General features: G+C 39.1%; 1 protein-coding gene across 3 annotated transcripts in view; it reads right to left on the reverse strand.

Moving 5' to 3' along the window:
- Positions 1 to 8518: 8518 nt before the first annotated feature.
- Positions 8519 to 19751, reverse strand: part of pbx4 (pre-B-cell leukemia transcription factor 4) — a 49595-nt gene continuing 38362 nt past the window's right edge. For 2 of the 3 annotated variants that reach the window (XM_067421666.1, XM_067421674.1), the window contains 3 exons: positions 18181 to 18337; positions 13806 to 13892; positions 8519 to 11488 (listed from right to left, as the gene is read on the reverse strand). In XM_067421666.1, coding sequence (XP_067277767.1) covers positions 13849 to 13892; positions 18181 to 18337 — 201 coding nt within the window. In that variant the 3' untranslated portion in view covers positions 8519 to 11488; positions 13806 to 13848. Of the gene's footprint in view, positions 11489 to 13805; positions 13893 to 15852; positions 15960 to 18180; positions 18338 to 19751 lie in introns of all 3 variants that reach the window. The other variant, XM_067421681.1, reaches the window with a different exon arrangement.

Genomic DNA, 19751 nt, shown 5'->3' on the forward strand with positions numbered 1-19751 from the left:
AAAACATTTGTGACCATTGACAAATTATTTGTGTCCCATTTCATATTAGTTATCCTTCACCATGTCCTTTTAAGGGCTTTGTACATTCCACATCTTGTGTGCCGTTTTTCTTTGCTATTTGGTTTAAGAGCCCTTGTTCGCTCTTCTTTTCTGCTGTCATTGTCTTTTTCTTTTTAATATTTGCTTCTCAGTTCCATGCAATTTTAAGCTTTTCTAGACCCATTCCATGTTTTATAGGCAACCTCTGTCATGTTTAATTCAGTTGGTTTTAAATTAATAAGGTTTATTTTCCATAGTCCAGGTGTTAGTAATCTGTGCTTAATATGTTTCAGAAAACCATTTTTTAAGTCACGCTTAACTGACTAATGCGGTTTCATGCATACTGAGCTTTTTACACTGTTAAAGACTTGGATTCCCATCCTAAACATAGACAAAGTTTCAAAAACTAATGTTGGACGTTTGATGGAGTATTTCTGTGTTAAAAATACTCCTTCCGGTTTCTCACAAGTTTCGGAGAGTTTTTTTCGAGTATGGGTCGACTTGACGTTAATAGAGCGGAAGGTCCTTGTACGGGCCGTACGGGCTCTTCTCCCAGTAGGGTGCGCACACACGTGACTAGAGCGAGAGAGGAAATGCACGGCCGTAAACACTGCTCTCAGGTGCAGATCTAGTCGTCCGTGAACACTTATGTCGGTCCGCGCCGCGCTCCACTTCATTCCTCCACTCTGACATTAAGCGACTTCAACGCTTCAGCACAGCAATTCAGGACGGCACTGCTGCATTTGAACCGATTTGAACGCAGAAATGACGGGAAGCTTCACAACATCGCTTCAGTCGCGCCGCAAAGTGGATCTCCACACTCCAAGAAGTGTGTTTTTGACAGAGCGGTCCCAGCGATAAAGGTTCGGTCCTGCTTTGGGAGCAGCCGGTGAGTAAAACTGCTTCAAATGTCTGTGCTGTTGGCTATCGTTGTGTGCGTAAACATCAGTAAACGACACAATCGCGTGCTTCGTCATTCAAATGCGCTAACGGTTACTCCATTGTTGTTCTCTGTATAACGCATATGTTTTGCTTGCTACTGCTAATGTTTAGTCGCTTACAATAGTCCATAAACCGAATCATGTCCTCATAAACTGCGAGTAAAGACACACAAATGTTGACAGGCACCTAAATACAGTACATACCACAGAGACGGACGTCCTGCTGTTGCCGTTTCTATTTCAGCCTCCGAATTAGATTCTGGATCATCTATCTATTAGCTGAGATCGATAGCAAGGGTTTCTCCACGCTTGAGGACATCACCGCTTTGTGTGCGCTTGTCATTCTTTAGCTCCGCCCACACGATACGCCTCCAGGCGCTCGGTTTTTTCCAGAAAGACTCGGTACAGCCCTTTTTTTTTAATAAATATAATAAAACTAAAGACTTTTCGGAGATATGAAGGATGCAATACTACTCTATAGGTACTCAAGATTGACATGAGATTGACTGAAACACTTTCCTGCAGATTTTAGCGCCACCAACCCTAATTAAACACACCTGTACCTAATTAAGCTCTTCAGGATTACTAGAAAGCGACAGGCAGGTGAGTTTTAAGGTTGGTGCTAAACTGCAGAAAAGTGGCTCTCGAAGACCAGAGTTAGTAAGTGCCCTTAGAGGTCAGTTTTCTATACATACACATACATGGTACGGGGGCCCAGCAAGATGGTTTGTACCCAGGGCCCGCTGTCTATGTATGTGCCTGAATTGTACGTGTTGAGTAAACTTGCTCCTATGTCAGAATCGAGTGTGTCCAAATAAACTTTTTATCCATTATCCACTCGCCGAAGTGGAACGCACTTCAAAATGGCAGTGGAGATCCTCCAAGGAGAAATGGAAAGAAGAAGGAAAATTCCCGAGTGTATGTCTGAAAGTGGAGTTAAACGCAATTAAGTGTCCACTCAACATGGTGAAATCACTTACCCAACTGTTCTTTGTGGCTTAGCCACTATGTTCCTGCAATATAGCGGATGTTGCAGTTTTAGGGCATCATTTCAGAGGTTGCGTTTAAGTCCAATTTTTATGCCCTCGCTAACTTTCCTCCGTCTCGTTCAGTCGGATGTACGTCAATGCTTTAGGCATATGTAGGGTAGACCGAGTACAGTTGGTACAGGGGTACATTTGAGACACCTCAAATAACTTGCGTGCGCAACAAGTCTGATCTGTCATATTTGCTTCGCACATGCGTATTAGCGTCCTCTTTGATCGTGGGAAATTTGAAGTCCGTGCGCTTCTCCAGTCCGAAGATATCTGTGAAAGTTTTTTTTTCTAAGGTAAGTTTTTCATTTCACCACATCCCTTCCACATTGAATAGCTTCTCATCCTTACATGACTGTTAAAGTTAACTTACATTTTCGTAAATCTTAATCTGTGCTCTGAAAACTGGCATATTGCATGACTGTGTGTCATGCAAGGCCATCGTAAAATCAGGAGAAATGCGCGCGGTGGTCAGCGGGGTACAGTTGAGACGCAGCGTATCAATTGTACCCGCACTAGAATCCTATTGCGGCACATGCAGTTTAGTTGCACGATGTAAGATCGCATTCATAATAGTCATATTTAGACAATGCACAAAGCAAATTAAAACAGATTTTGATGTTTGTGATATTTGAACTGTGTAGTCCTAATTGACATATTTTCTGACATGAAGGACATAAGGATATAAGGGCATGTTGTAAGATATGCAAGGTGGTAAATGGGTACAGTTGATACACTGCAAAAAAATGCTTTTCTTATTATTTTTGTCTTGTTTCAAGTCCAAACATAAAAATATAAAAATAATATTAATAATTAAAGTAAGAAGTAAAAAGTAAAAATCATTGTCTTTTTTTGTTATTTATTTATTTTATTAGTTTTTGCTTAAAATAAGCAAAATAATCTGCCAATTATCTTAATTATTTTTTTCCAAAAACAAGACAATTTGTACTTGTCTAGTAAATATTTCTTGATTTAAGAACTGCTATATTTTTGGACTAGAAACAAGACAAAATATATCTGTAGAGTTTTGTTTATGTGTGTGCTATGCCTGTTGCAGGATGCCCCGCTTCAGAGTTAGGAGTACGGATAGGGGAGTTGCTGCAGATCTTTTAGAGAGGGCCTCAAAAAGTGTCGAGGAAGGGAGGTCAATTAGGAGTGCAGCACAGGAGTTAAGCATTCCTGTTGCTTCCCTGGCCCGATATGTGAAGAAAAGAAGAGATCTTATTGAGCAGGGCTCAAGTTTGATGCCCTCAGTCGGTTTTAAGGGCTGCAATGCAGTTTTTACTGCTGATCAAGAAATCAAACTAGTTTCTTACGTGAGGAAAGCAGCAGCTTTATACTTTGGGCTCCCCCCAAAAGAGGTAGGAATACACTGGAGAGTAAAAGTTAAACCATCAATAGGAAAAGTTCAGGTTAAGCACAATGTTAATACTGAAATGAGCCAGCAAGACACATAACATACACATACAAAGACACAAAGAGAAATTATGCATTTAAATGCACTGTTAAATAAACTATTACTGTCTTAAACTTCTAGGTCAAATATGAAATTATTAAATCATAAAATGAAACTACTTTAATTATACTAGTGCAACTGCATTTTTCATTTATTTTTTATTGTTTCAGATACGCAAATTGGCTTTTGAATTAGCCAGTTTTTATGGGTTGTCCTTTCCAGCAATGTGGGCTAAAAATGGCATGGCAAGTGAGAGCTGGTTCTCAAATTTCATGAGAAGGCACCAACACCTTTCCATTAGGAGGCCTCAGGCCACAAGTTTAAGCAGGGCCACCAGTTTCAATCCCACAAATGTGGCAACATTCTTCGATAAGCTAGCCACAGTTCTGTCGAGGGATGGATTCACAGCCAAAGACATTTGGAATATGGATGAGACCGGCCTAACAACAGTCCAGAATCCTGCACGAATTGTTGCAACTAAGGGAGAGAGAAGAGTTGGGAGTGTAACATCTGCAGAGAGGGGGGTCCTTGTTACCATCCTTGGCAGGAAATGCCCTGGGTAACATAACCCCCCCCCCCATTTCGTATTTCCAAGGAAAAAGTATCTCCCACATTTCATCAGAGGTGGTCCAGAGGGCTCAATTGGCACAGCCAATGGTAGTGGCTGGATGCAGGAGCAGGACTTTGTTGTCTTCCTCCAGCATTTTGTTCAGTATACCAGGGAAACAGAAGACAACAAAGTTTTGCTCCTGTTGGACAACCACTCCTCTCACGTATCAATTGCAGCTGTCAATTTCTGTCGAGCAAATGGCGTGGTTCTATTGTCTTTCCCTCCACACTGCACCCACCAACTGCAACCACTGGATAGAACTGTTTAAGGGCCACTAAAGAAACACCTAAACAGTGAGATGCACAAGTGGCACCGGAGGCATCCTGGAACAACATTCACCATCTATGACCTACCAGAGATGGTCGAAAAAATCTTGCTCCTGGCAGCATCACCTCAGAATGTCAAGAAAGGATTTCAGTGCACTGGGATCTGGCCATACAACAAGAACATCTTCAGTGAAGTCAACTTTCTCCCAGCATCAGTGACTGACAGACCCCCTCCGGTTCCATCTCTCCCTGGGCCATCCACTGCTGCACCTCCATCTCTCCCTGGGCCATCCACTGCTGCACCTCCATCTCTCCCTGGGCCATCCACTGCTACACAGTATCCTGTCCCATGCCTGGATATTCCTATGCCAATAGTGACCCTTAACTCAGAGGGTTTAGAGGAATTTACTCTCACTTTAGTTTCTCTTTCTTTACAAGAGGAGGAAATCACCACTGAAGTAAGATAAATTAATTAATTTAACTTCTAGTTTATGCCAAACAAATTTAGAAAATAAAATATTCATACATGTATGTCTGTTTGATGTTCAGCAGGAGCAAGTTCCAGAATTCTTGCCTGAGACTGTAAGGCCATTCCCCAAAGCTGGTCCCCGAAAGGCCAGTGGCCAACGGCGGAGGACAAGGGCCAGTGACATACTCACTGACACACCCATAAAGAATCTCCTTGAAGAGGAAAAAAAAAAGTGTGCCCAAGCAGTCAAAAGAAAAATTGTATTGCAACAAAAAGAGGGTGGGAAAAAGCAAAAAAAGCAAAACACAGAGGACACTCAATGTCTTGTCTGTGGGGAATGGTTTTCCAAATCCCGGCCAGGGGAGCATTGGATATCTTGCTCCATCTGTGGCATGTGGTCGCATGTTGAATGCATTGATGACAGCCAACATTACATTTGCCACCACTGTAAGTGACAGGTGACCATGAGTGATTGCATAGCCTAGGTGACTGAAATACCTTTGTTTTGGTTTTGGTTTTGGTTTATTGGGCTATCTTTATTATGTTTTATTTATTATGTTTATTGTTATTATGTTTAATATGTTATTGTTTGCATTTGATTGTTTGCAATTGTTCAATGTGTTTTACTGTCACTCAAACAAACTGTTAGCCTGCTATTAAATGCTAAACTGAAATTAAATATTGTTGAATACTATTGTTAAATACTGTTCAATGTTTTACTAATTAACTACTTTTAACTAAACAAATAATGAAATAAAATACTGAATGGAAATAAAAACTGTTGAATTCTCATTTTTAAAGGTATTTTACAAATTCAATGAATTGGTTAGGCAGTTTTACTGCATTACGGATGGGTGTCTCAACTGTACTCGGGTACTGTTTCAACTGTACCCGACATGGGTACAGTTGGAACGAAAAAGCTTCTTGTGTTTATGAGCTAATTGTGGGAAATATGACCTACTTATGGATATTAATAATTATTAATATTTAAGTAGACAATTAAAGGAATGTCATATGAAGAAATCACTTCTTTTCAGCCCTTAGTTTTGGTGTGGTAACTGAAAAAGCAAAAAGTGTACCAACTGTACTCGGTCTACCCTACGCTTGGGCTGTTAAATAATTGAAAAGCATGAATTAAACAAATTAAATTAATATATTTTTATATTAAAAATTTAAAAAAGACACAACTAACAATAAAAGATTGTGTAAAACCGCAAGCATAAAAGATTAAATGTGGCTACATGTCAAAATAACTCCAATATCACACACTAAGTGGGATCTGCCGTGACTTCACAATCATGTTGCCTTGTGGGCTATGAATCTGCCTGCAGTGTACATTTTAAGTAAACTCACGCTCACTGTCAAAATCTAGGGGTCGAGCCGAGGGTCTGTCCAAATAAATTTCATTCGCCCACTTGATGATGTTAAACGCACTTAATAATGACGGTGGGGATTCCCCCAAGGGGTTTAAGAACTATTTAAGTGAAAGAACATGTGTGTACAAGCTGACGGTAAACTGTCTGATTAATATGTGATTACTAAAGGTGTTTCCCAGGGATCAGTGCTGGGTCCCATTTTCTTCACCATTTACATAAACATATTACATTACATAAACAATCTTGATTATAAAATTTTATGATGCCAACCTTTATTTCTTTGCAGAGGACTGTCATACTTCTAGTGCTTCTTCTGGACAACAAGCTGTTTATAAACTCCAGTCAGCATTTGATGTTATTCAGTCACAGATTTACTATTTAAAACTTAAGTAGGCTATAATGTTGTACTCGGGTTAAATTTTTTTAATTTACTCACTCGTAGACCCTACAAAGTTCAGTGATTATCAGTAAATAAATATCTTGGCATTTATTCTCCGTTCATTTTGTTTGATCTGAATTAAGAAAAAAGGCTTGTATACAGTTTCTACTGACTGGAATCTTCTGCAATCAAAATTAAAATTAAAATGACAATTTGCTGTCATTGGATAATTAAAAAAAAAAAAACGACAAATGGACACAGATTTCATGATGTAACTATTTTTAGTGTTTTTTAGTCTGTTTGTGTTATATATTGTGATGAATGTTTTGCTGCCCATTTTGGCCTGGACACTCCTGTGAAAGAGATTTGTCTACTCTTTTCTGGTTAAATAAATAGAATAAAGTGCTTTGGGAAATTTGCGAGCTGCGTCCAAAATTGTGTGAAGTCTGAGAAGGAACTAGATTTCAACTTACTTCTTGACCATTAAAAAAGTATGTTCTATTATGAATGCGTGCATTAGCCTAAGAATGTAATCCTGATGTACCACATTCGCCATGTTGTCATTATCATGTGACCTACCGGCGTCAGTTGCGTCGCTTTACCTCCATTCATAAATCCTCTCCCGTAACCTCATGGGATAGTAAAGTGTCCATCAATTGCGCACTTCAGAATCTCGTAGGTCCAGAACTAGGTCATCTGGGGAATTTTTTTGGCTACAGTTACTGTTTTTCCGGGAATTATGTTTTCGGACATAGGCCTACGCTGTTGGTGTACTGTGTATTTCACATGTATTGCATGCAGCGGCGTAGCACCAAGTTGTGGGCCCTGGGTACAAACCATTTTGCTGGTCCCCCGTACCAAATACAACAAAATAAGCCACACTCTGATTAATGTATAGAAAACTACTGATTTACTGACTTCTAAAGGGCCCCCCTAGCCTCGGGCCCTGGGTACTCGGTACCCTTTATCCCCCCAGTCCGATGCCCCTGATTGCATGTATGAAATTAGACTCAGCCTAGGACCCTATATTTTGTTTTTTTTGTGAGAGAGCACCACCTATCTAATTCTACTCCAACAGAGAACACCAGATCCAAACTTCAAACAGATGCAAAGAATGGGTGAGGCCATTTTTATACTTAAATGTGCAAAGCTTTCGTCTTTTTACAAGAGAAGGGAATTTAAAACTAGAATATAGAGGGTCATACAGCAAAACATATTAGGTAAATTACTAACAGGTATGTTTAGGGCTAAGTTTTTGGACAATATATCAATTAAATCTATACAATTAAACAGCTAAGTAATTCCTGAATTGAATAGTAAGAGCTATAAAATAATATAAACAACAAACCTTGGGTCCAAGAAATGCAAATGGCAGCCTCCTGTATTGCAGGAGAATACCCCACTCGGATGAGCCAAAGCAGCCAGTAGGCAAGCATTATGCAAATGTGTAAAAGCCTAGTAACTTTCTAACAACAATCTTAGCAACCACATATAAATGCCCAGGCATTGTGGAAGTGACAGGCTAGCACTACTTGTTTTCTTGATGAAACTTGAATGTAATACTAAACTGCGGTTCTAATGGACATAAATTACTGACTTGCTGATATATTGATATAGAAGGCCCCAACTAAAACAATGATCTTGATTTCTGGTGTTTTGTTTAGCCATTTCTAAATGTTACTTCATGCAGAATGTGGGCTTTGTTTCATTTCACTAGACCGAATTGTTACAGAGCACATAATCAAGTTGAGTTGAGGATAAAGGTCTGATTTATTGTGATCCTCGTGTTATTGTCCTTATGCCGCATAAATATTCAGGCAGGGCGAGACAGTCGGCTAGCACGCTGGAAAATGGCAGACTCATTCATAACCACTGTAACGACATCATTTTACAGATTGCAACATGCAAATAGACCCTTAATGAACAGCAACAAGGAAAAACTACAGGCTCAAAAGCACACTAGATTATTTTATTAGTTTTTGTTTTTCTAATAAGGAACACTACAATTTTCTCATATTTCTTTTTTTCTCTCTCACTAGAACAGTTCTAAAGTTGAGGTATAAAAGGAGTTTATACAGACTACCAAGTCTGAAAATGGTGGGGTTTATATACAAGTGAAATGGAGAGAGGAGAGGTAGAGAGGAGGGAGAGAATGGTAAATACAGAAGGAAGTGTGTACTACAATTCTAGTAAAATAATGATAAAAATAGAAAGAAAAAAAACCCACTGATGGCATTTGATTAGGTGCTGTGGAATTGACCTCAGATCATAAGCCCAAATAGACAAACAGGTCATGGGTGCGCTTTTAGGAAAAAGACATTTGGGAATGCCAATGGCCAGATCTACCATATATGTAGTGTTCAAAATGATCATTAATCCCTTCATCCAATAAAACATCCGTTCATTTTGTAGCTGTCAGTTAGTAGAGCGAGGGAATTTTCACAGCACCTCAAACAAATGCTACCAGCTCTGACAAAACCACACACACACACACAAAAAGAATTACACTCAAGACTCCCGATCCAAATAAAATGTAACTGAAACGCTAAAATGAATATTACAAAGACTAACAAATATTACTCTTGCTCGTGAGCGAATCCAAAACCCCCAGCGATAAAAAAACAAAAACGAAAAAATAAAAGCGTACAAAAAAGAGAAAATACACTGAAACATTCCACAATCTGTACAGTGACATCCATAGATGACTGATAGAAAAAAAAAACAAAGAAATTTGGTGTAGTAATAGCATTAGTTGGAGATATCCCATATGAAATGTTTATAACTAACAGTAATCTATAGAGGACACAATGATGGGAATAATAGCTTGAAAAGCTCCTCAGAGTTTGTTTTTCCATGTGTACATATAAACAAAACCCCAATTTACATTTCAATGTTATTTAGTCCTTTGTGTAATATATAGAATTTCCATTCATATATCAAAACGCCCTGGTGCTTCCGTGACTAAAGGTAAACTTGGGGGGGAGAGGAGAAAAAAAACAAAACAACCAACAACACAAGTCCCGGGAATAAAAAACAACTTGTCTGGAAAAAGTAAATAGAAATTCATTTGATGTTCCTCTACTTGCTTTAGTCCATCGGTTTCAAATCACGACACATCCAGTGCTCATTTTTGGTTAAATTTGAAAGGAGAAAAGCCCTTGTTGCTTGGCTGTTAACTGATAATAAAAAAAGAAGAGTTCCTTTGTTTAGTGAAACTGTAGGCAACAACAACAACAAAAAAAAAGACAGCATGCTTTACCAAGGAACAGGTGCTTTCAATTGCACGTACAATACAATCAGTTCAAAAGCACGAGTGAGTGACGAGACAACCCAACCCTTATAAAACAGACACCCGTTCACACAAACACAGTAACATGAGTGGCCATAGCACACACGGCTAATCAAAATAACTCCTTGATATCTGTAACAAGCACATTTCACATCCGCTGTAACGCTTTACCTAGTCAGAAAGAACTGCTAGCTATGGCCTCCTCAGAAAGGTTTTCGAGTAACGTTGTCAGTGTGTCACGGATGCCTGTTATGAAATCGTGCGATTGAGAAAATACCACAGAAGTCCTAGAGAAACCAAACACCAGCTGGAAATGCTGGATTGGGCAGTATGAAGTGTCGGAGTTGTTCGCTTGTTTATTTGGTCTGTTACTTACACCCCCTCCTTTTATAGTATATTTTGTTTTTTTTGTTAAAAAAAGAAAAAAAAGAAACGTTAGGCTAAATGGAATCACTAAACATCTCAACACCCTACATGCATGGAAGACAGTGGAATATCTTTTTTTTTTTCTTTCCCTTTAAAAATATTTCTAAATACCCACCCTTGCCCCAATCCAAACGAATACTCCAGCTATCCGTCCAACCCCTTTCCCAAAACAAGTTCCCGTCGAGTCTTTTTATTTGGTGGCTGGTGCATCTTTGTAGGGGGGCGAAAAAACTGCAGGGAAACAAAAATACTGTGGCTAAACTATTAAAAACAAGGTCAAATGTCAACATCTCTTTTACATCAGTTGAGAAAGTAGTGAGGAAACATGAAGTCGCCGACCACACGTCAATCGCCCGTCACTGAACTCCTCCGCTGAAGGTCTTTCACGTTTCACTGCGAACTCTTCTGCGATCAGTTAGTTAGTGTTCAAATATCCGGCGTACCTTTTAACACAGATGGATTCCTCTCCATCCAACCACCAGCTCAAAGTGAGATTGTAAGGATTTGTGCTTAACACAACGTTGAACGATGCAGGACAGATTGTTTAGTGAGAAACGCTTCGCAAAGTCGGTTTGCTTACTGAAGCAGCGATGCAACCGATTGATCGGAAACCATATTAAAAAGCAGATTAAATGGCGTTCTCATGGTTCAGTTGTCTGAGGTTGTTCTTCGACGAGCGGAAGCAGGTGCGACAACCGTTGACAGCACTTTGGTACAAGCAAGGAGGGAGTGGTTGCGTAATCCACATCACGACAGATTGAAACAGGAAGGGTAACGTGGAGTTGGGCGTCGACTGTCCAGACTTTGTGTTTTCCACACAAAGACTGCTGAAGATCTTCAGCAGATGTGACGTTCTGCGTCGTTTGCTCGAGAGGAGCACCAGCTCAAAGTGAGTGTGTGTGTGTGTGTGTGTGTGTTACAGACAGTCTGGTTCAACGTAAGAACCCTGGCACACCATGAAGAAAGTGGAACGAGGACTATGGAAGACCTTTGACATCTGCTAGAATGAGGGACGAAAGGAGTGAAAGGGCGAGACTGAATGATGAGATGCTGTGTGTGTGTGTGTGCGCGCGCGCATGTGTCAGTATGTGTGGCGTAGCGTGAGCTACATTAGCTGGAGGTGTCCGAGTGGATGCTGCCAGGTGGTCCTGGTGGAGAGGTGATGGAGGAAGGGTTGGTGTTGTCTTGCCAGCTGTTGTTAGCCTGCGGAGAGAGTCACAATGACAGTATGAGGTAAGGTTACATGCAATGACACTGAAGGATTTTTTACATGAATTTAAAAAAATATATATATTTTTATTTTTAGCAGGTTTTTAATACTATAAAATTGATATACTATCTCAAGAACACTTGGATAAGAAGAACATGACTTCATCATATACAACATGTACCTGGATCAACATCTTTGTTGTTCTTGGAATAACAATTCAATCAACCAGATCAGAAGTTTACATCAAATTTAGGCTTACAACCAGGGTTAGGTGCTTCTACATCAGTGTTATTCACCTAGCATTTCCATCTGACTGGTTGGTTTGAGTTAGGACTATGGTTAGGACTTAAAGGGGGGGTGAAATGCTGTTTCATGCATACTTCTTTTTACACTATTAAAGACTTGGATTCCCATCCTAAACATAGACAAAGTTTCAAAAACTAATGTTGGACGTTTGATAGAGGATTTCTGTGTCAAAAATACTCCTTCCGGTTTCTCACAAGTTTCAGAGTTTTTTTCGAGCATGGGTCTACTTGACGTTAATAGATCGGAAGGTCCTTGTATGGGCCGTACGGGCTCTTCTCCCGGTAGGGTGCGTGTGCGCGTGACTAGAGCGAGAGAGGAAATGCACGCCGTAAACAGTCTCTCAGGTGCAGATCCAGTCATCCGTGAACACTTATGTCGGTTACAGTCCGCGCCGCGCTCCACTTCATTCCTCCACTTTGACATTAAGCGACTTCAACGCTTCAGCACAGCATTCCAGGAAGGCACCGCTGCATTTGAACCGAACGCAGAAATGCTTCAGTCGCATCGCAAAGTGGATCTCCACACTCCAAGAAGTGTGTTTTTGACGGAGCCGTCCCAGCGATAAAGGTTCGGTCCTGCTTTGGAAGCAGCTGGTGAGTAAAACTGCTTCAAATGTCTGTGCTGTTGCTTATCGTCGCGTATGTAAACATCAGTAAACGACACGATTGCGTGCTTCGTCATTCAAATGCGCTAACGGACTCCATTGCTGTTCTATGCAAGTTATAACGTTACACTAGTCGGACGTGCAAAACCGTTCTGCTTGCTACTAAGGTTTGGTCGCATACAATAGTCCATAAACCGAATCATGTCCCCATAAACTGAGAGTAAATACAGTACATACCACAGAGACGGACGTCCTGCTGTTGCCGTTTCCAATTCAGTCTCCGAATTAGATTCTGGATCATATCTATTAGCTAAAATCCATAGCAAGGGTTTCTCCACGCTTGAGGACGTCACCGCTTTGTTCGCGATCGTCATTCTTTAGCTCCGCCCACACGATACGCCTCCAGGCGCTCGGTTTTTTCCGGAAAGACTCGGTACAGCCCATATTTCTTTTATAAATATGATAAAACTAAAGACTTTTCGGAGATATGAAGGATGCAATACTACTCTATAGGTACTCAAGATTGACATAAGATTGACTGAAACTGAGTGTTTCACCCCCCCCTTTAAGTTTCCGACATTAATATTGCTGCAGCATCAACGAAATATGTTGCATCTTACTTGGCACGGCGACCATATGGAAATGGTGATATGCATCATATGCTTATTTATACTTAAATTATACACCATGGTTCAAAAGGGTTTTTTTTTATTAAAGAAATTAACTTTTTAAATGCAAGGATGAATTTAAGTGAGACATTCTGAAATGTTCAAAAGAACCGCTTTATAGATGAAATGAACTAATTTAATGATTGATGATCTTTACAATGGAAATTAATCAACACAGTGAACTGACTTAAGCTGAACAATGACTGTTTTCTTTAGCGCTGCCGTACAGTCAAAATAAACTATTTTCTTCTTTTAATAATTTCTGTTATCACTGTAAACCTGCTTTTAAAACAATATTGTATGAAGTTTTCTTTAAATAAAGGTGACTTTACAGTTTCCACAAAAATATAAAGCAGCACAACTCTTCTGCTTTTCAACATTAATAATAATCAGAAATGTTTCTTAAGCAGCAAATCATCATATTAGAATAATTTCTGAAGGATCAAGTGACCAAAGACTGGTGTAATGATGGTGAAAATTCAGCTTAGATCACGGAAATAATTTAAAACTGTTTTACTGTATAAACACAAAGCATTTAGATGCAGCTAAATGTTAAGCATTCACCACTAGAAGTTTCATATAGCAGTCATAAATGTTGAAACAGGAAACACACAAGCCACAGTTTGCAGGCCTTTAAACAATCTCTATACCTAACTCCGACTCAACATCCCCAGATGGTTTCCTTCTCATTTCTCAAAAGTTTTGTTGCATGTTTGTAAGAGCTGCACTCACGTCTAAATGGTGTGGGGTGTAAAGAGGACTTCCTGACAGATCTTCATAGCCTGCCGTCAGGTGTGTAGCACGGTGCAGGATATCCACCTGTAGCACACATACTTCACATAAGTCTCAAAAGGTCAAACAAACACACACATATATATATATATGTATCAATGCAGCCTCATCTACATCATTTTCTAATATTTCTTACACCAAACACTTTTACACTGCAAGGCTTAATGCAAACATCTGATCTTCTGACATCAGATAACAATAGTTCACCCAAAAACGAAAATTCTGTCAAAATGTTCATTTATGTAAACACAAGCCTCACTTCATATAAAGCATTAGTCTCGGTTCAGAAGACTTGGGTTAAACGTGGATTATGTTGTCTTTATGACCTTTTGAAGCATGAAGGTTGTTACATGGACTTTCAATGGATTGTGTTTCAAAGATGAATGAAAGTCTTATGGGTTTAAAACAACACGAGGGTGAGTATGATGACAGAATTGTCCTTTTTTGAGTGAACTCTCTTTTAGTCTAATCTGATCTGCGCTGCAATATCATGTAAACCGATCCACTCTTAGCAAATTCGTGCCTCTTTTGATTCTAAAACCAGACCTGGACAATGTGTCACAGCAATGATAGGGGAAAAAAATAAATCAAGAATTAACAGGAGAATCAGAAACAGATGTAAACAACATTACCATGTATCAGATAAGGATTAATGGTATACGCACATTTGAAAGTGGCCAAAATCAGATTTAAACATGAGGAGGTCCGATCCTTTCCACATAAAAAATAAGAACTACTATAAAAACCATAGGCGGATAGTAGTGAAGTATATTTACTCTGCTTAAGTACATTTTCAAGTGTCTACTTTATCAGTGTTTTTCTTTGGTTGTACTTTTTAACTGCACTCTTTTTTTTTTACTTCAGAAAAACTAATTCAAAGTTTCAATTTTTTATGTACTTAAGTATTAAAGGTAAAAAAGAGATGCTTTTATCAGTGCAGTAAAATGTACAACATTACGCTTTGGAATGTAGTGAAGTAAGTTTTCCAAAGAAAAACCACTGATAAAAGTATAGACACTTGAAAAATGTCCTTGAGTACAACGTAAAGACACTTCACTACTGTCCACCTCTGATAAAAAACAACTTGCTGAAAGAGTAAATGTGGTCTAAGGGGCCATTCACACAAAATATGTTTTTGCGAGATGCAGGGCAGTGTAATGAAAAAAAGAGCAAGGCCATGAGATGTATTTTTTAGGTTGAACTACTCTTAACTTGAGCGCCTCATTTTTCGAATGCTGTAAAATAATGCAACAGTCAAACACATTTACACAGAAAAACTGGCATAAGTACATTAAAATGCAAAAATGTGTTCTGTGTGAACGGCCCCTAAAACAACAGAATATATACAGGACTCAAAATTAAGGATTTATTTGTATTTTTTATTTGTACTCGCCCCACCCAAAAAAAGAGAGGATAATTACAGTTTTAAATTTGGTGTTAAAAATATATATATATATATATTTATGCCAAAAGGTAATTATTTAGCTGATTTAACACTTAAAAAAAAAAAAAACCTTACACCTAATCCATCTCTGTGTTATTTCAATTTGCATATTTTTTTTTTTTTTATTTATGCATAACAGAACATCAAAAGTTTGACTTTGTGAGGCACATGGAATACTGGTGTGATGGGACGAGTGACCTGAAACACTCTTAGTGGCTCCGGTACATCCTTACTGTTGAGCCCTGATGGGGTCTTGATGAAAATAATTCATTTAATAGGAAACAGATAAAGGATTGGATAAGGATGTGGCTGTGGATGACTGATGAAGAAATGAAACGGAGCGGCGCTCACAGGGAAGATGGCGGAGGATAAAGCTCTACGCTCAGGACTCCACGAGTCCAACTGAGCCGAGGCGCTCTGGGGTGGGAGCTAAGGTGGATGTCATGGGTTGGGGCTGTAGCTTTGAGGAAAGGGGAAGAGAGCACTACACTGTGAGCAGGTACGGAAGAGGAAGGGCATTGAGGGGGCGTCCTCAGTGCCTACCTGCTGCTGCTGCACATTGGGAGTGACGCTGACGCCATCCCCGTTGAGTGATCGCAGCCCGAGGTAGGCATCTCCTGCGTGAGAAAGGGTGTACGACCCAGATGACCCTGCAGGCAATATATGCAGCCGATCAGGCACGCAACTTTGCCCGGGTTGGTTTTGGAAAAGCCTACAGTGGTGCATGTGTGGCTGAGATGGGCATGAAAATCAGGACAAGCCACATTCCGAAATTCAAGACAGCCATGATAATCAGTTCAACTGTTTCCGTAGACTAGAGACGACAGAACAAAACAGGTGAACAATGGGAAGCAACAATCAAGAATATGCTCTGTGGACTGGTCCTTTTCATGAAGGTATACAATTCAACATCCTACTTCCTCTAAGTGACGTAAAGCATTGTTGGTAAGCTGGCCGCAGGATGTAAAACAGGAAATGTGGAGGTGAGGTTTAAAAATGTATGTGGTGGACGGAGTATTGTTAAAAGTGACAATACCAAGTTAAATCACCTACCTTCTCCATTCTGCTTCCTGAGCAAATAGAGGTTCAACTACACTAACCAAGTGTGTGTGGATGTGTCACATGTGAATATGAAAATAAAACGACAAACATGAAGCCAACATAGCATCAATAACTCAGGCAAAGCCAGGAAAAGAGGCTATGTTAGTTATCAACGGAAAGACAAATACCTGGAGGTTATTGCCAAAGCTTCAGAGGGAAACAATCATGCAAAACCAGAAATGAAAGTGAATGTTGACATGGTCAGAGGCTAGAGTGGGCGGTATGATCGAAATCACCAGGGTATGGTTAGTTACTTTATATAGTGTGCTGGAAATTTGGTCATGTCTATTTTCACAATCCAATTGTGATAAAACATTTTTTTGACCTAAAACAAGTGTCCTCTGAGAGATAGCTTGAGAAACTCAAAAAGCTTTAATTCTTTAATCCTTTATCTGCCCTAATGCCACCCCAGATGTATCGGATAAACAAAATATTAGGGGAAAAAACCCATCTTCTGTGAGGTACATATGAAGCAAGTGAATGGGTGCCGCTTGTTTGATGCTTAAAAATCCACATAGTGATCATGACGGTAACCCATACGAACACACTGGATGAATCAATGACTTCTGAAGCAAAACTTTTTCTGAAGCAAATCATTGCTTTCGGTCTACTGTCATACAAAAATGAATGAGAGACCTTCTGACACATGTTGCAAGTGTGTAGTGAAGTTCACGTGAGAAGTAAAGTGGAAACAGAGGACCGCCATTTCTCGCCCAAACTTCACAACACACTTGCATCACGCATCGTGACGTCTCCCTTGTGAAAGCTTGTATGACACTACACTGTAAGCAATTACTTTTGTTCATTTTTCTTTCACACACGCCATATGTTTGGCTTCAGAAGACACTGATTCACCCACTGGGGGCGTATGGATTACCGTCACGATTGGCGTGTGTGCTTTTTCAAGCATCAAATGAGCAGCACCAATTCAATTGACCTAAAGAAATCGATTATTTTCCTAAACATTAGGTTGAATAAATGATTAGAGAATTTCCACTTTTGGGTGAACCATCCCTTTAAGTTAACATTTTAGTAATTTAATCACACATCCATTTGTTTACGGTTCTCTAATATGCAGGTAAACTTTTTAATAAGCTTTTTTATTTTGATTGCAACCCTGCTTTTTTTCTTTGTAACATGATGAATGCAAAAACAAAAGAAAAGATTACTCATAACAAATTAACGCTTTTGGCATGAATTCTGCCTGAATCAGTCTCATTTGAAGCGTCTGTAATACACAAACACACCTGTGAACGCACATCGACTGCCATCTATACAATTCTATATTAGTGTGCCGGCGTTGTTTGATAGCGTAAACTAAGCATTGCATCATGTTGTGTCTAACAACACCCCTTCATGAACATTGCTGCTGCGTGATGTGGACTGTCATACCGCCCCGGTCTGGACAGAATGGAACCGTGACGGCTTTATCCTGCAGATGTTTACAAAACATTTGTTGCCTGGATACAATCAGGTTGACTTTACAGTGCAACCCAGAAAAACAACATCTAAACCCGATTTTCCCGGCAAGTGCATAGTGCAAATACCAACAAACAAGCATTATCTGTATGACTGGAAAGTAAAGGGAGATCTTATGGTGGACAGACAAGAACAGACTTGACAACAGAAAAATAACAGAAGTGAAAATGAGAGTTGTAGTCTGAGATAATAGTCTGATAAAATGTAGGAGTGTGATTGTGGTAAGCAGTGTGCTCAGTGTGGATTTACTCTCTGCTAGAGATGATGGGATGGGGCTGCTGTGCACTTTACCTGAGTTGGGTGTTGCTGGAGAGTTTGCCTGGCTGGCCTGTGCCGACACATTGGCAGCGTCCACGGCTGTTTTAACGGCGTACAGGTTTGCTTCCTCCTGGAACTTACCAATGTTCTTCTTGTACCGAATTCTCTTGTTGCCAAACCAATTCGAGACCTGAGGTGAAACCACTCCAATTAGACAACATTTTCATCACAGCAATGTAATAAAACACTACCCAGTTTTCTATTGTAATATATTTTAATAAATGTCATTTATTCTTCAGCATCATTACTGCAGTCTTCAGTGTCACATGATCCTTCAGAATTCAATTTTGATATGATGATTTGCTGCTCAAGAAAAGTTGTGTTAAAAAGGTTTTTCCGGATCCATTGATGAATAGAAAGTTCAAAAGAACAGTATTTATTTTCATTAGAATCTTGTGTTACACTATAAATGTCTTTACTGTCAATTTAATGCATCCTTGCTGTATACATGTATTTTTAAGCTTTCTATTTCAGATAAATGCTATTCTTTTGACATTTCTATTTAAAGAAACAGTTTATAACATTGATAATAATCATAAATGTTTTTTCCATCATATTAGAATGATTTCTGAAGGATCATGTGATACCGAAGACTGGCGCAATGATGCTGAAGAATAATTACATTTCAAAATATATTAACATAGAAAATTGTTATTTTAATTTCACAATATTACTGTTTTACAGTATTTTTGATTAAATAAAGTCCTGGTGAGCAAAAATAGAAACATGTTAAAACCTTTTGACATGTTTCCCCAAACTTGAAAACAGTAATGTAAAATTATAATTTAAGTAAACTATTAGTTTTTATTCATATTTTTGGATTCCACTGTATTTTTGCAATGTTCCCTGTATCTGTGCTTCTTGTGCCTTATTTCCATCATATCTGCATACACAGGGAACAGTTTGACACCAAATTTCTATTACGACTCCTTTTATGTAAACTTTTGTGTGATATTACGTAATAAACCCATAATTTATTAGCTAGTTTCATCAAAATATTTAATTGTGCCATTATGTAGCTAGCTATCTATAGATCTAATTCAGCGTGTCTGATCACACAAATTATAGCTAACGTTAGATGCAGTGTTTCCTGATTGTTTCTTCTTTTGTTAGTAAAAGAATCTCTACACTAATCCCAAATCAAACAGGAAAGTGTAGAAGTTGTTAACTCAAACTTTTAAAGCTGTAGCTGGTTTAGTTGTTTTGACTTCACAACAGTCATGTGGGAGGAGACAGAGCTGTCATAAAATGTTTCCAACTTGTAATTACGGTGAGTCTGACTTGATGAGAACACAGCACAAGTTCATAACTCAATTCGGCAGTTGTGCTTAGTTAAATGGTTAGTTCACAAAAAAAGAAAAAAAATAGGAAAATGACTTGTGCTCATTATAATGCTATGTATATGACAGAGTGGCGCTGCACATCTTGCACTTAACTGCATTTCATGATCAAAGTGATTCCAGGCATCACTGCAGTGCGCACTTTCAAATTCAGTTTCACAAAAAGAGAGATACATCTTTCAAAGTCAGGGAAATCATCATTTA

Source organism: Pseudorasbora parva, chromosome 2 (assembly GCF_024679245.1).
Source record: "Pseudorasbora parva isolate DD20220531a chromosome 2, ASM2467924v1, whole genome shotgun sequence".
In the NCBI taxonomy this organism is placed as follows: Eukaryota; Metazoa; Chordata; class Actinopteri; order Cypriniformes; family Gobionidae; genus Pseudorasbora; species Pseudorasbora parva.